At 51.6% G+C, this 16161-nt stretch overlaps 1 protein-coding gene across 1 annotated transcript; it reads right to left on the bottom strand.

Moving 5' to 3' along the window:
- Positions 1–207: 207 nt before the first annotated feature.
- Positions 208–4585, bottom strand: NPS (neuropeptide S; the record flags this gene model as incomplete). The annotated part of the gene is made up of 3 exons (XM_084244527.1): positions 208–688; positions 3500–3581; positions 4440–4585. 3 exons carry the CDS (start codon positions 4583–4585, stop codon positions 509–511), a joined length of 408 nt encoding a protein of 135 aa, XP_084100653.1. The 3' UTR covers positions 208–508.
- Between the last annotated feature and the right edge of the window lie 11576 nt (positions 4586–16161).

Below are 16161 nucleotides of genomic sequence, written 5' to 3' on the forward strand. Positions count from 1 at the left end.
GCAACAGTCCTTGGCTAAGTCTATTTGATGGAAGAGCAGCGAGAGGCCTCTCCGGGGTGGTGACCTGGTGGATTGGTGGGTGAAAGGTGATGCCACAGCACTTGCCTAGAAGCTCAAATGGCATATTCTTAAAGAATTGGCCCTGCTAAGTCATCTCAGAAACTGTTTAAAAGTAACTGGTACTATGTATTACAGCACCACCGGGGGGTCATTCCCCCATTGCCGTGAGCGCGAAGATGCTCAGACCTCCAGCCAACTTCAGGTCAAAGCCCATCCCTGCTCGGAGGAGTCGCTACCTCTTCTCGTAGTTCATTCTCGGATGGGGGAAGGTCGAAACAGGTGCACTTTTTTTTTTTTTTTAACTCAATTTTACTCTGTACCAGTTAGAAGAGAAAGATATTTAAGAATTGAGCACACCAGTACTGAATGATAAAGATATAAGTGCTTTTAGTACATTAGTCACACTCAACAAAGTGAGATTAATCTCCAGAGCCTTTTGCACACTTAATCATGATTTTGTTCTTTGAAAGGAAGTTTTTTTCACCCCCATGCCAACTCCATTGCGGAAGGACCTCTTAATAGACATCTTCTCCAAGACGGGCTTTAGAGAATCCAGCTCCTCACTCCTGCCTGTCCTGGGTGGGCAGCTGTTCAGCAGGATGAGCAAGCAATCGGATTTTCCAGACACCTGGTGATTCAGATGGGGAGGGGAAGCGAATACAGCATGAGGGTTAAAGTTTATTTTAACAGTCATCATTCTCAAAGTTGTAAGGCAATGAATCCAGCACATCCAATCTTTTTAAAGGAAAAAATTCCGCCAAAATATAATACATACTTTCTCTAAGTACAAACCACTGTTTGGAGCTGTCCACACTCTTGTGTAAGTTTTACCCTACTAATAAAATTGCTGTTATCCATATTTGCATCATACACTGTATCTAGTTATCTTATTGCTATTTACTTTCCAAAGAGTATTTCAAGTGGTACTAGTTAGTCTTGGGAGTAGTTTTTAAGTTCTTTGAGAAAAGCAGGCCACAATCATCAAACTCAGGTATCGGGTGGGACCTTTGGAGCCGTCCTGGGCACGCGTCCAGGTCTGTGGGAGCCCTTGCTGCCTGAATACCAGCGTCCTCATCTTTTGTCTTGGGCTCAGCTCCTCGGAGCACTTTGAAGGTCTTGGAGATAGATACAGGAGAGAGCTGGGGTGCTTCTTCGTGAAAGAAACATCTGCAATCTTAGAGCTCAGGCTGGCCCTGGAGAACGGGCAGTGCAGCGAGGCCACCTGGCCCAGGCACCAGATAAGCATCTCCAGCTCTCACCACATTTCCTCTCTCTGGTCTTGGAGGAGGTGAGACCAGTGATGAGTTACGAATGGAAATCTCAGCAGAGGAGGAGCTGAGGTGATGCATGATTTGCCATGATGCTAACGTCACGTGCTTTGAGCATCATCTCATTTTATCCCCTCAAAGAGCTCAATGAACTAGGTATTATTATTATTTCCTTAATTGTGATTTTTTTTAATGAGGAAATCAAGTGACTTGCAGAGAAAGCAGGGGTAGATTCCAGGCGTCTGCTCAAGCCCGTGTTTCTCAGCTTTGCGAGGGCCACAAGAAAGAGAGGGGCCAAACACTCTTGTTACAAAGGAAGAAACAAAATGCGATTAGAAATGGTATGTTTTCCTATCCTGACGTGGGGCTGGAAGCTGATTTGGGGCCAGAGTGTATAAAATTAGCCCTGGACCCTTTGCCCACGGCTGGGTGGTTTCCAAGATCCCCAGCTGTCATGGTGCCCCAGGCTCGCCTTCCGCTGACCTCTGAAAATAAGGTGGGCATTTTTTTTTTTTCCTATTTTGAATCTGGCAAAACCAAACAGAGTTTCAGAAATACGGGGAACCAATCAAAACTCGCATGTGAACACTCACTATGTGGTCTGCCTGTCTTCACAGAGGAAATCTAAGCATGCAATAATACCATCTATTTTAAATCCTCAGCAAACAGGGGCCTGTGAGTCATTTCAAAAAGGGAAACATTCCAGTTCTTTCCAGAAATACACTACCACCTTATATTAAAAAAAAAAAAAAAAAAGCATCAGTTCTAGCTGTGAGAGCTATCCCAAGCATCCCTAAAAGGACAGTAATGTCCTTTGCTGGTCACTGAAAGGAGCCCTGGCAGGCAGGCTGGTGAGCAGGATACCAAGGCATGCTGGCCTGGCTGGTGGCCTTGATGGCGCACAACTCCTATCATAAGAGTCTCTGTGGCATCCATCTAGACATTCACCAGCCCTACATGGCCAGGCATGACAACAAGATAGGGTGTTAATGAGAATGAAACTGTCACACACAAAAATAGAAATATGGAAAGTTCAGGGAAGAAAGAAACATTTCATTTATGGACAAAGAACTCTCATAAGTGCATTAAAAGAAAGAACATTCTTAATTTTAAAAAAAGCTCCACACAATTGCCTCTTCCAACAGAAATGTCAGAAACAAACCTTTGGGGAAAGAATAGAAAGTAATTAGGAAGACACTTGAGAAAAAAATACCAATTTATGGATTGTGACTCATCAGCTTGATCAATATGGTGTCTTATAGAATCAATGACTAAATTAGTGTTGAAGGCTCATAGGAATAAAACAGGAAAAGGAAGCTGGGTTAAGTAAACAAGAGATAGAAAAATGACAGATGCAAAGATTAGCCAGGCAATCAATAATAAAAATAGCTAGACCATTATGTTTGGACACATATTTATTATTGAGCATTGAGATGTCATTATCCTAAAAATAGTCTCATACATTACATTGATTTCAGTAATTATGGTATGCTGGGTTATGTTTTAGTGAAGGAAAGTTAAAAGTGTAATAAGCTATAAGCAAGAAGAGATTTACATTTTAAACAAAATATTGCCAAAAAACAACTGAAATAGCTCATAGAGATAGTACCAGAAATTCCAAGGAAAGGCATTCACTTTGATTCTTAAGCTGTTCAATAACTGTAGCTAACAGCTCAATCAATATTCTTCAATAAACACGAGTTAATAATTTCCCTGATAATTCATTGAGACCTCATATACTTATTTTCTCTATCAGAAAAAGTCACCATTTTGCAAAATTAGGAAATCCACTGCTTTTGAAAAGTGATGCAATGTATTTTTAAGATAGTATCAGTAGCTAATAGTTTGCTTTCAGTTTGAACAGATGCACAGGGAATAAATTCATTGCCACTGGAAAAACACTTCACGTTTTACATGGTAATGAATATTTTCCTAAGCAGGGAGCAAGTCGTAAATGATTCAAAACAAATTTTAATATAGTCCGGTATTATCTATTATCACAAAACTTTGTTTTAAACTAATTCCATGACTCTACATATACTTTTAAATCGAAAGCTGTAATAATAAGGAAAATTACTCTTTTGTCACATAGTTCCTGAGATTATTTTGAACTTACATACTATAATTCTAGCCCTCTAGTCAAGCATCAAAAACCGAGGCAAAACTCTTACCTTAGAAGATGAAGCAGGGTAATTGCAAAACACATGCATCGTAGAAACTGTCAGAACTAGAAGAATATTGAACTTTAATGAGCTGCAGAATAGGAAAAAAAGATCAGATTAGCATCATTTACGAAAGTATAAATAAAAAGGCATATAGAAATTCAAGCATTTTCTTTGCGGAAAAATGCAATCTTTTACCTAATCATTCTGGACTTTCAGAAATCTCTGCGGCCTGGCAGCTCTATTGCCAAATTCCTCACGTTCCTTGCGCTTACTGTCAGATCCCCCTGGGGTGGCCCTTTTATACCAGAAAAGTTCAGGAGTAAAAATGTCATCACGTCCCATCACAAGTGACTAATTGGTCTGACCGTGGCCTTTCGTTCTTGTTAAGCTAGAAAAGGACAGTAACGTATAGGCACTGTCACTGCGCTTCCAGTGATGGGCTTCATTTAAAGTTTGCCATTAAACATGTCCCTCCAGGGCGCTGCGTGCTAAACTGCCTCACTGCGACTTCGAGGGCCAGGGGTCTCGGAAACAGCTGGAAGTTTGCTTAGCTCAAACCCACTGGAAGGGTGGCATTATTCCCTGGGGTGTCCCGGGCACCTTATTTCACAGAATAACAGGAAGGAATCCTATTGTTTAAAAATGAACAATGATGTAAAATGTATATAAATGAAAAATTAAATATTAAAAAAATAAGATTGCAACCGTGAAAAAATTAGTAAGGAATGTCTTCCCGAGCTATGCAGTTTGTTTATACTTTGTACAATAATATCCTTCCTCTAGGACTTCTGAGGTAGGTATAAGCAGGAAAGCAAAAGCTCAGGCCTGTCCCTCCAGTTCTTCTAGTAAAGGAGGGGCGCACCCCCCCCCCCCCGCCGTGTGCAGCCCAGGAGTCCTGGCTGGGTCTGGAGGAAGCCGCCCGCCACGGCTCCTTCCTCTCTCCCACGTGGCCTCGTCCCGGGAAGGGCCTGCTGCCCGGGCCTGACGACGGGCACCCACATTGGTGCGCTGACTCGGGAGCGCCAATGTGGGCAGACGTCGCTGAGCCCGCCACGGCAGCAGCACCGAGGGAAGTGCTCTCTGCCGGGTCATGAGTATTGCTGAGATGGCGCGACGGTCCTTGAACACAGAGCAACTAGGGAAAGTCCCCGCCTGCTGGAGATCAGCGCCTTTCCGAGGACAAAGCTCCCTGTGTGTACGATACTCGCTGCTCGTTTGTGGGTGCTTCCTCCCTTCCTCTGGGGAGCGGCCAGCATGAGGCTCCGCAGGAGTCAGTCACGGAGCCCCAGGCGGCCGCCACCAGGAGAGCACATGAGTTCGCGGGCGAGCTCCAACCACAGGAATCGGCGCCCCTGGCGAGGGAGGGCAGGTGATCCAGAGATTTGATCACAGGTCTTTGGGGGGCACCATCCGGGGCTGGGAGGGAAAGAGATTTGAGAGAGCCAAGGAACGGAACACACGTATTTGCCTCTGGTCTCCCTGAAGCCCAGCTCAATAAACCCAGGGATAGAGGGAACAGGAGTGAGGACGCGGGGGCCGTGTTTTGCTGAGTGATGCTCAACTGGCTGAGAAGATCAGAGAAATGGCCACGCAGCAGGACGCGACCTGCAGCCCCACGGTGAGTCGGCTGCCAGCCCCTGTCCAGGCCAGAACAGCCCCACACGCTTCTAGACTCAGCCTCTCTGTGCTCCGCCGAGATCTGGCCAGACAAGCACCTGAGATTCTTGCTGGTCACCTGAAAGCATGGTCTGAAATATTTTTCCTTCTTTCAGCTGCTTGCCTGGCTCCTGGGAGCTTGTTTGGCTGTGGAGCTTCCCGTCTCCAAGGGTATCATAGTGCCTCATTTCTTGGCGGAAATAAATCCATATCACTTAGAAAACAGTTCAATATGGAAATCCAGGACGGAGTGGAAAGCCTTTCACTGAGTCTGGAAACCCTCAAGATCTAATTGCCAGTGAGAATGGGCTTCAGGGCCTACCTCTCCTTCTCTGGCCTTCCAGAAGCATCTTGAGACCAGGGGGTCTTGGCTGGACGTCCATGAAACCCCAAGGAGATGCCCAGGTGGGCTCAGGCGCTGGAGCCCCAGGTGGCATGTTGTTCACTGTCCTTCTCATAGGAGGACCTTTGTGGGGCAGAGGCGTCAAAGCTTTCATAAAATTCTCAAAGATTCTGTAAGATCCTTGTCCTCTCTCCCTCCCGCCCACAGATAAGCACTACTGGTTTAGACATAAGCCCACAGCCGCGCGGATTGTCTCACCCCCCACAGTGGACAGGGCGGGTTCCTCCTGGCCACCTGCCTCGTGCTGCTAAGGCCGGGCTGGCAGAGCTCAGGCTCGGTAGTGAGTGAGGCCGATGGGAATTCCAGGTGCATATTTGACCTGGTCCATTAGATTCTTATCCAGACTTATAAGCCCCTCGCCTCTCCCCTGGCCAGGACAGCACTTCCTGACACCTGATCTGAGCGGTTGGCCACGAAGCTGGTTTTAAACAATGGACCTCAGCAGACTCAATGCAACAGACATGGGCACTCTTGTGTGGCTGGCTCCTCCCCACACCCGTCATCACCTAGCATGTGCTTGTCCTCGCTGGCCCCGCTCCTCGGAGGCGCACCAGAGGCTCATGTACGGAGCTGCCCCAGACCCGCACAGCCTGTGACCAGAAGCCGCCCCAGACACGGGAGCAAGTCCAGCAGAGGCCAGAAGGAACATCCAGCCCGGGGAGCCGATGGCCACTCTGTGTTGCACAATATTCAACAACTGTTGTTTCCATTCAGCGTTGGGGCATTTTGTCAGGCTCAAAGGCAGCACAGCAGCTATTCAGTAAACAGTCTCTGAAGGGACTAAGTCCGAGAGTCTGAGCACGGCCTGCAGGAGCTCTCGGTCCTCAAGCCGCCTGCCATTGCCGGCCCTTCCTTCCCCGGCTCGAGCCCCTCCGCACGCCCCCCGGCCCCGAGGCTGGGCTCAGCCTCCCTCCGGCCACACTGACACTCGGCCCAGTGCGATCACCTCTCCTGCAGGTCAGCAGACTGATGGTGCGGAAAGCCTGTCACCTCAATCTTTCAACCCCTGCGTGGGTCCACGGGAAAGACGTCTGCTTTGAAAGTAACTTCCGCTGCCTGAATGGATCACAGCAAGCCCTGGTCGGCGCCAGAGGGGCTGAGCCCACTGTTCGTTCACTGGGTACGTATTTTTGGTCACCTGATACGTGCTGGGTCCTGTGCTGGGCTCAGGGGACACAGCGTGAACAAGACGCCCCCCATCCCCCACTTTGTCTTCAGAGTTCTCAGCTCACGTTCAGTGGCAAGAGCTGCGCTTGCATTTCTGCCTATTAAACATGAGCCCACAGCGGTGGAGCAGCCCTGGGTGGGGTAGCAGGGAGCTGGGGCTCAGGTCATGGAAACAGCCCTGGCTTTGAGGCAGGGTGGGAGCCCAGCACCCAGCTTCCTTCTGGACTGCCGACAGCCTGAGCTCCTCACACAGCGGCAGAAGCTTCCCAGTCACCAGCGTCCAAGCCCAAAGGCAACAGCCCAGCTTCCGAGCCCGACCTAAAGCGGCCTGAGCTGGAAATGCCCGAAGCAAGATTCCTCTTCCCAACAAACCTGGTTGGCCCGCGGGGAGAAGACAGATGTGGAATACTGGATGCCCGGAAGGAGGGGTGTCACAGAGGGGAACGGGGGCTGGACTCTGGCGCCCCAGCTCGCCGGGGCCTGGGCTGACCGTGGCTCTGCTGGCCGCCCCTGCGGTGCGGTGTCCGTGGCAGGCGTCATCGGCAGCGGCAGCCACAGAGACCCGTCGTCCAAACCTAAAGGGCAGGAGACTCCGCCTTGGATGGAAGGGACTCTCCTCGAAGGGTTGCCCTCCAGCGTGTCACGAAGGAGCTGTCTTCCCGTGGCCCAGGCCTCTCACACGTACCCCCGCGACATCAGTGTGAGCGCCAGGGAGAGGCCAGATCCGTTTTGACTTTGCGTCTCGCCGGTGAATGCTGAAGTGGAGAGAGGCTTCTGAATCATGCTTCAGAAGTTCAAGTGCGTCAAGCCAGACATTTTTGCACTGAAAAGATCAAAGAAGGCCTTTTCCTTTCTCCTTCCCGCACGTCCTGTGACGGCGCCAGCACCTTCCCCCAGCGCCGACCCGGTGCGTTCGCCCTCTGTCCTCGCTGCGCTAGCACTGGGGACTGTGCTGAAATGATTTTAAAAACAAGCAAGAAGAGGTTATCAGGTTAGTATAATTTAGGGTTTTGATGTATTAAAAAAATTCTACAATTGATTCCATTGCCTCTAATTATAACACACATTAAGCCCTGCATCTTTCTGCATACATGGAAAAATCAATTTAATTTTACTGCTTCTTAAGTCATACAACCGTTATATCCTCTGAAAGTGTAATTAAAATGCAGGACGTGGCCAAGCACATTTTCTGGTTTTGTACGAGACCAGGAGAAATAAAGGCTTGCGCAGAGCTGAGGCTAATTTATTGCAATAAATCACGGCTCCAATTCATGGTGGTCCCTAAAGTGCTCCGTTATAGTTTCCACACGAGTGCTCAGAATGGCCGGTGCTGCAGGTCGGCGTTCAGGGAAGGAAAAGGCAAAGAAGACCCAGAAGCCGAGGCAGGATGTGGCCCGGGAGCCCCCTCCGAGCTCCCCTGGACGAGCTTTCTCAACGCGCTTGGACATTCGCCCTGACCATGGTTTTTGGCTGCGGGGAGCTGCCTTGTGCCTGACGGCAGGTGACGCGTCCCTGGCCTCACTCTCAGACAGCAACGGCCCGTCACCCCCGGACAGCTGGAAATGTCTCCCAACACTGCCACGAGTCCCCTGGGGGAGGCAGCCCAGTCACCCCCGGCTGAGGACCACGCATCTGGAAAAGGCCAGGCCGTGCTCCAGCCCCTCCTGCCGCCGCTGCCCCACCCCTGCCCCTCTGCCCCGAGAGCTGGGGCAGCTTCCTCTCCCTCACGGTACCCCGGTTTCTTGGCAGCCCACCTGTCCAGTGGACACCCGGTGGGCCTGGGGCCTCCTGGGGAGAGACTTGGATTCCACAAGCACAGAATTCATTTCAGAGCCCACTGGACCCGGGAGGAGTTGAGATCAACAACTGACAGATGATCCAAATAATTAGTAAGATACGAGGCTGGTTTTTTTCTCCACCTGTTTTCACTTACAAACTCCTCTGCAAGGGCCTGTTTTTCCCACCCTTGAGATTCACCTGAACGAGATCCCGAATCTGCTGTTAGAAAGGGCGACTCCCTCAACTTCTCCAGGCCGCGGGCCGGGCTCCCTTGCGGTGGGTTCGGCCCCAAGGCCGCGTCTGCAGAGGGGCTGCTCTGAGCTCCCCGGGGCCTCCAGGGGACCCCCACATTGCCACGGCCAGCTGACCCCTCGCGTCTCTTCTTGAGCAGCTGTCGGTGCTGTCCTCCCACCAGGCGCGGGCAGGGCCGGCTGGGTGCCGCGCTGGGCATCAGACCCCGCGTGGGGGACGCTGCCGGCCGGGGGGCTGCTCCAGCCAGGCCCGTGCCCCCTGGTGCCCACAGCAGGCGTCTGGCTGTCTGGAGGCGATGTGGGCGCCCACGGGGGCTCCGGGCTGGGCCCTGTTGCGCAGACCGCTGGGCGTGCGTGGGCTGCAGGGGGAGCGGGAGGCACAGGCGACAAGGTCCAGCGGAGACGGGGGCCTGGCCTGGGGCGTGGCCACATGGGCGGAGGCCAGGGAGAGGGGCGGAGAAGGGTCAGCGGGCGAAGGGCCTGTCTCCCTTCTGTACCTCTCTCCCCCAGCCCCTCCCAGAGGAGACCAGACCCGTGAGCTGGAGTGGATGGACCTTCCGGCTTTGGGTTGGGCCTGCTCCTGCCACCCCAGGCCCTGCCAGCAGGCGGCCAGGCAGTGAGGCCCCCAGTCCAGGCCAGGGCAGGGCGGGATGTACAGTTGGACAGCACGATGCCCAGGCCCCCATAGGCGCCGCAGAGTAAAGACCCAGAAGGGACAGACCCTCAGCCGTGCCCTGCTGCTGCGGGGGTGCAGGCAGCGGCTCGTGCAGGCTCTTCCCCAGCCCCCGAGGACCCGGGTGGGCACCCCGAATTCTGTCTCTTGGGACAGGCCCCTGGTTAGGTCCCGATTTTCACCTCATTTTCCTCCAGGTTTAGCTCTTTCCTCTGTAGATTCCACCATCTCTCCTTTGTGAGCCCAAAGTCATTTTCCATCTTTTACTTTTAAACTTGACGGTCTTTGCGGAGTTGTCTTCACGGACAAATAAACACAAGACATTTGAATTTCAGCTCCCGGAGGTTTCTGTGTGGGCCTGAAAAATGATCCTGCTCTCCCAGCTCAACTAATTTCATGTCATTACGTGTGAGGGAGGCTGAGTGTCCGGGACTTCAGATGCCAACATGGGTGGAAGATTAATTTCTATTTCACTGAAACTCTTGTTACCTTGTGGGTATTTGGGGCCATTTTTAAATGATTTTATTTAGCATTCTGAAGCTATCAGTGAGTGTTAAGTCTGTGTCATTTTCCTACAAAAAGCAACATTAAGGCCTCCCTGGGGGCTTAGGGGCTGAGTCTAGCACTGTCACTGCTACGTACAGCCTGAGTTCGATCCACAGGGCGCAGCAGACCTCTCCTGTCTCTCCGCTGCCCCCTCAGCAGTGGATTTCAGTGGATCCACCTGATCTGCTCCCCACTCTGTCTGATGAGTCCTCTCACCCCCACCCCAGTTCTTCTATGCAGAAATAAACAAACAAATAAATAAACAGTATTTTTTTTAAAAGGCAACATTAAATCTGATAATAAACACGAAGCCCCCACCCCAAGTGGCGGCCGTCACCCCTATGCCTGCCCCCGGCATATTCTGGCCGTTTATTTAAATCCAGCTGCCTGTGGGAATTTTGAAAGCATTCAACCAATATTTTAATTATCTGATTAGGAACAAACGCTGCCGTCTTCTCCCTAACATCTCATTTGCTCTGAGGTGTGTCCTTCCTGCTCACGTGTAACCTGCCCAGCTGAGGAGCGTTAGCAACACAGTCCAGGTTCATTTTCCAGTAGGGAAAATGAACCCCCTGAGGAGTGGGGCCCAGTGGGGCCAGCAAGACAGAGCAGGAGGGCTGGGCACGGAGTTGCTCTGTGGGAAACTTTGAAACCGCCCCCTCCCCCGGTGGCACAGCGGGCAGGACCCCCAGGACCCAGGCCCCCAGGCACAGGGCAGGCAATGGGCTTGTGTCTTCATCCCTGACCCCCTCTAGCTGAGGACCCGCCACGGCGTCTGCAGAGACCCCCCCCCCCGCAGCCCTCTTCCCCAGGGAACGCGCCACCTGCCTCTTTTCTGTTAATTTTTAAGATTATTACCTTGAATGAAAGTTTATTTAGCATTCATTTGCAAGACTGCATAATTTCAGAAGTGCAGCTCCACCTCCAACCTCCCCGCCACCAGCACCCTGGTCCCGGGGCCGTCAGTCACCCCATCGGCCCCTCTCCCCCTCCCCTGGGGCACCCCCATACGAGTCAGCCTCAGTAGTTTCATTCTGCTTTGCCAGTGGCTTTCTTCGGTGTTTCTATTTCCCGAACGAGTGAAACGTCTGGGAGTTGCTGACTTCGAGGCTGATCTCTTGGCCGCATCACCTCCAGTTTGCCTCAGGCATTGAGTGGGACCGCGGCTCCTTCACTCCGCCCCATTGATGCGCCCTCGGGCGGTCCGGCTTGGCTGCTGTGGACGGCTCCGCTGTGGACTCAGGGTGCACACGCCCCGGGGCTGGAGCCCGCATACTCGCGGGGTGAGCAGCTGGGAGCAGAGCTGCTGCGTGTGTGGTGAGTCCTCCTGCATGTTTTTAAGGACTCGCCACCCCTTTTCCCATAGAAGCTGCTTCTTGTTTGGGCTGCGAGGATGGGCCAGCTCCTAGAGAAGCAACCTGGGCACAGGGAGCTGGTCCTGCCTGCCCCTGCGCCTACAGGACTCCTTGAACCCCAGGAAGGCTGTGGGCCCTTGGGCCTGCTTCGGCCTTGGCTGAGAACGTGCATGTCCGGAGAGGCCCACCAGCCGAGGGGTCCTGTTCTTGGTTTAAGGGCTGCCCGGGTCAGTCCCCAAGGTCAGGGTCAGGGCGGAGAGAGGGTGGATTCTATTTTGAGGATTTCTAACTACCAGATTGAGGTGACTTCTCCAGAAGGGGTGCACAGAGGCGCAGTCCCGAGCCCGTGGGGGAGGCCGAGTCTGCCAGGGCCCCTCTCCCAACCAGCCACCCCCCACCACAGCAGGGCCCACAGGCAGAGCAGGACCTTCCCGCAGCCGCCCTCAATCCCACATCTGAATAGCTCAAATAGTCTCACTTTGAAAGATTTGTGAGGACTTTTGGGTTTTAGTCCTTTCAGAATTATTTTACTTATTTTCCATGAAAGCCCATTTAAGTCTGGCCCCGTTGAGCCTGAAGCATCAGGCCTCGGTGTGGCAGGTCCTCCTCCCGTCCCGTCTCTGCGTGGTGCTCTGTGGAGAGGGCCGAGGCTCGCAGGTGGGACGCGGGCCCTGCTGCGGGGCTCTGAGGGCGGCCTCGGAGCCCAGGTTGACCTCGCGCCTCCTGGCCGCAGAGACCCCGAGGGCCCGTCTGCCCACACGGATTCCACTCCACAGGCTGCTCGGAGAGGACCTCCAGGCAGGTGCCACTTGAGAAAGATGTCAGCACATTCCTAGGGGCCTTCCCACAGTCCTGGGGGGTCTTCCCATGGTCCTGGGGACCTTCACACAGCCCTGGGGTGTCTTCATACAGTCCTGGGGGCCCTCACATGATGCTCAGCAGGGGTGGAGGAGCAGCTGGCCAGTGACCACCTGGGGATCCCATGGAAGAGGTGGATCCAGAGTCGGGGCTCAGGTTCAATTCGCTCAGCCCTGGTCACGGTGACCCCTGCCTGCACCCCAGAATGTCTTGTTTGAAGTGAGGGGTCCATTTTTAAAGTCCCGGAAGTGACCTACCTTCCTAGAGCACCAACAGTCTTTAAAGATGTGGGAGACGCAATGAAATATTAATTAGCAAATAACGTTGGTGTTTTCTTAAGAAAATAATAATCAGTCCGGGAGCTGAGGACCTTGTGCTAAGTGACATCAATCAGCCAGACAAAGACAAATACTGGACGGCACCTGTACGTGGACTATAGAGGAGCAAAGCGAGCAAATGAACCAAACACAACAAAAATAGCTTCTGCCGAGAAAAATATGGCGGTGACCAGAGGGGAAGCAGGAGGAGGTGGGAAGGATGGGGCGAGGGGGGGTCATCGGACAGCGGGAGGGACATGGTGGGTGTGGAGAGGCTGATGCACACGCTGAGTGTGTATTTACGGAGTATTGTAAACCACTAACGAGCTAATCAAACAAGCAGAAACAAAGAAAAATAAGCAAGGTTCTGCGCGTGATTCACGTACAGACCGTTTAAAAGAACGGGAGCGCGTCCAGCTCTCTGTCCGCCGTCTGGCCAGCAGCTGTCGGGAGTGGCCTTGCCAGTGCACATGGGCGTGCTGATTAGCAGGCCATTAAAAAGTGGCTGCCACACACTGTCCTTTTGCATTAAATATTTCAACCTGCATCTCCAGAAAATAGGAACACTGGAAAAATATGGCCCGTTATGACAATGAAGACCGGTAAATTCCATGAGCGTTCTAATCCTGTCTAGGGACCAGTCATGCTCCTGCTTCATCTAAGGTGCCCAAACGTCTTTTATGGCCAAACCATTTTCTCTCCAGGACCCATCAAGCTTCACGGGCAGCATCTAGCTGTTATGTCTCAGTGAAAATGGTCTGCCCCTGGCTTTTAACGACGCTGACCCTTCAAAAAGACAAGCCCAGTGCCTTGAAGAGTGTCTCGTGTTCTAGATCTGTTGCATCATTTCCTTGAAGTATGGCTCCATTTGCCCTTTATCCGTGCATAAAGGATGTCCCTTCACCCGCTTGCACACCCAGCGGAGGCTATCATTTTTAATGTACGTACTGTAAATGTGCATATTGCAGTATTGTTCACCACTTATACAGTCAGGGAGAAGGAGAGGCGTTTGCCTTGAGCCAGGTAACTGTGCTAAGTGCCTGTGTCACGGAATGCTTCCAGAACCCTCCAGGAGGACAGCCTGGCACTTTCATTGTGCCCCTTTTGCAAATGAGGTCCTTGTCTTTGAAGTCCTCAGTCACGTTCTCTAGACTGCAGAGTTAGTGGTTACACCAGGAGTTTACTTATTTTGGTGAAAGTTTTATTGAAATCTAACACACATACAGAAAAAGACACCGACCATCAATATTCAGGTTGTTGAATTATCACAAACTCATCTTGTGTGTGTCACCAGCACCCTGGGCCAAGAAGCAGAACATCCCCAGCACCCCAAAGAGCCTCCCTGCTCCTCCCATCACAGTCTCTGCCAAGGATGGTCACTGTGTCGAGCTCTGATTCTAAAGATTAGTTTAAAGATTTCATAGAAATGAAATCAGAGGACATATCCTTTCTGCTTTTTGTTTCAATTTAAAAGCTTTTTCCCCCACGTTTATTGAGAGAAAGTAGGTTTACATCATTATATCTGCTTTGGGAGATTATAGTTTTAAAATTCTACAAATGTATATTTTCAATGAAATCTTTTCTTGTCTCCAATGCCCAAGCAAGTGCCAAGCCTCCTGCCTGTGACCACCCCCAACACACAGGGCCCTGGGGCCGAGGTCATGCCACCCAGAGCAGACTCAGACTGTGAACACTGAGAGGCTAGAACTCTGCCATGTCTGTCATGACCAAGGGCATGGGGGACACGCATTTGTTGCATGAACGAATGTCCACCGTATCGGTCATTAACTCAGCCTTAGATATTTAAGATTCATTAAAATCTAGATTTGGGAGAAAGTAATGAACAGGACGGGTTTTATCACGTGATCACTCCAGGCTGTTCTGCAAGGAGGCTGGTGTGTCTTGAGAATGACACCACTGACCTTGCTGTGACCTTGAAATCTGTTCACAACTTTGCAAGGTATTCAGACAACATTCACCGGGAAAGAATGGAATTGATGCTTAAAACCTGGGTGCATGTTCCATTTACCAAAACACCTCCTCTAAAGTAAGATTTTCCTCCCACTGCACTCTTGGCCCCTCAGAAGCTGACTTGGAAGGAGGACGACCAGTCAGTCCTTCATCGTGCTGGACGCTGACAAAAAATCCCTTCCGTGACCCTCAGGGGGCCAGGGGTTGACGACACCCAGGCAGCAGCCATGAACTCTGCTGTCCCAATGGAACGGTAGGAGGTGGGTGCTTTAGGCTTTGGCCGAGTGGGTGTCCTGAGGGCCTTGTGGCTGAGAGCAGAGACCCCACGGCTCAGAAGGAGAGCTCGCGTGTCCATCTGACCGTGTGCATCCTCAGAACCCCCAAAAGCATTTTATGTGCTTGTTTTCTTTGGAGAATACCCAAAAGGGAAGAAGTGCAAGGAAACGCTCAATGTTCTCTGAACACTGTCTCTCCAGCGGGGGGCCATTTCCAAGAAGGCATGCCTGACTCATCAGCTGCTCTGCAAGTCCCAGCGAGGAGTCCGGCCGGCGGAGGGCCGGAGAACACCATCTCCAACACAAGAAGTTTCTTGGGGAAATGGTATAAATGAATGATTAGCATGGGCCCAAAGAGCCCCCTGCCCCCTCAGTTTAACCCACCTTGTTTGGTTTCTCAAAGGAGAAATCTAGGCCCAGACTTTGTCCTGATACACCATTCCTCCCTGAATAATGAAACCAGCCTGTTGACATTCAGATGCGCATGTCGCAAAGCAGCCATGGGAAGACTCTGTGCTTGGTTTTCTGCCCAAGAGTCTGGTTCTGCCAACCTGGGATTTTGCTCAGAAAACTCCATTTTTAAGTATCTTTGGGGGGCCTCCCTGGTGGCACTAGGGGGAATCTATTGAAATATACTGAAATACACTGCTGAGGGGAGCAGCGGGTGAGACAAGAGAGGTCTGCTGCGCCATGTGGTCAGCTACCTGGCCAGGGATAGAATTGTCTCTGGTGAGTCCTCTCACCCCCACACCTCTGGCCTATACCCCAGCTCTTGTATGCATAAATAAATAAACATCTTTAAAAACAATAAAAGTATCTTTGGGAAGGATTCTGAGCAGGCCCACTTCGGGAGACCACACATTTATGGACATTCAGAGCCAGCAGCTCGGCCAGCAGAGTCTGGAATTGATTCATGGTGAGACCAAAGACAGGTTACCTCAGGTCTGAGACCAGCAGGCAGAGCCTCGCGGCACTGGTTGCATGTTCATGTCACCAACAGGGCCTCTCCAACAGCACACTCTACTCTTTCCAGACCACTTGCTCAGAATCCTTGGGGTAAGGCCTAGCATTGTCATTTTTTAGAGCTTCCGGGGAAGATTCTAGAACAGTCAGGGTGGGGGATGACCGAGTTAAATAAAATCCACTCAAATGCAAGTCAATTCAGTTGCCTACTCCTGACTTCCAAGCTCAAACAAACAAACAAAACAGAGAAAAAAAGACCTGCTTGCTCATCAGTCATGGCCTCTACCTTACAAAGCCATAGTAAACACTGTGACCTGGGCAGAGCCGGGCTGGTGGGTGGACCTCCGCTTTACAGGTGGAGGCAGCTCAGGAAGGTGAACCTGTGGCTCCAGTGCATGAGTTGCTGCTCCAGTGCATGAGGCACAGTCCCAGGGCCCCAAACTGCCCCTTGCCC

The sequence above is a fragment of the Talpa europaea genome (assembly GCF_964194135.1).
Source record: "Talpa europaea genome assembly, chromosome: 10".
NCBI classification, from domain to species: Eukaryota; Metazoa; Chordata; class Mammalia; order Eulipotyphla; family Talpidae; genus Talpa; species Talpa europaea.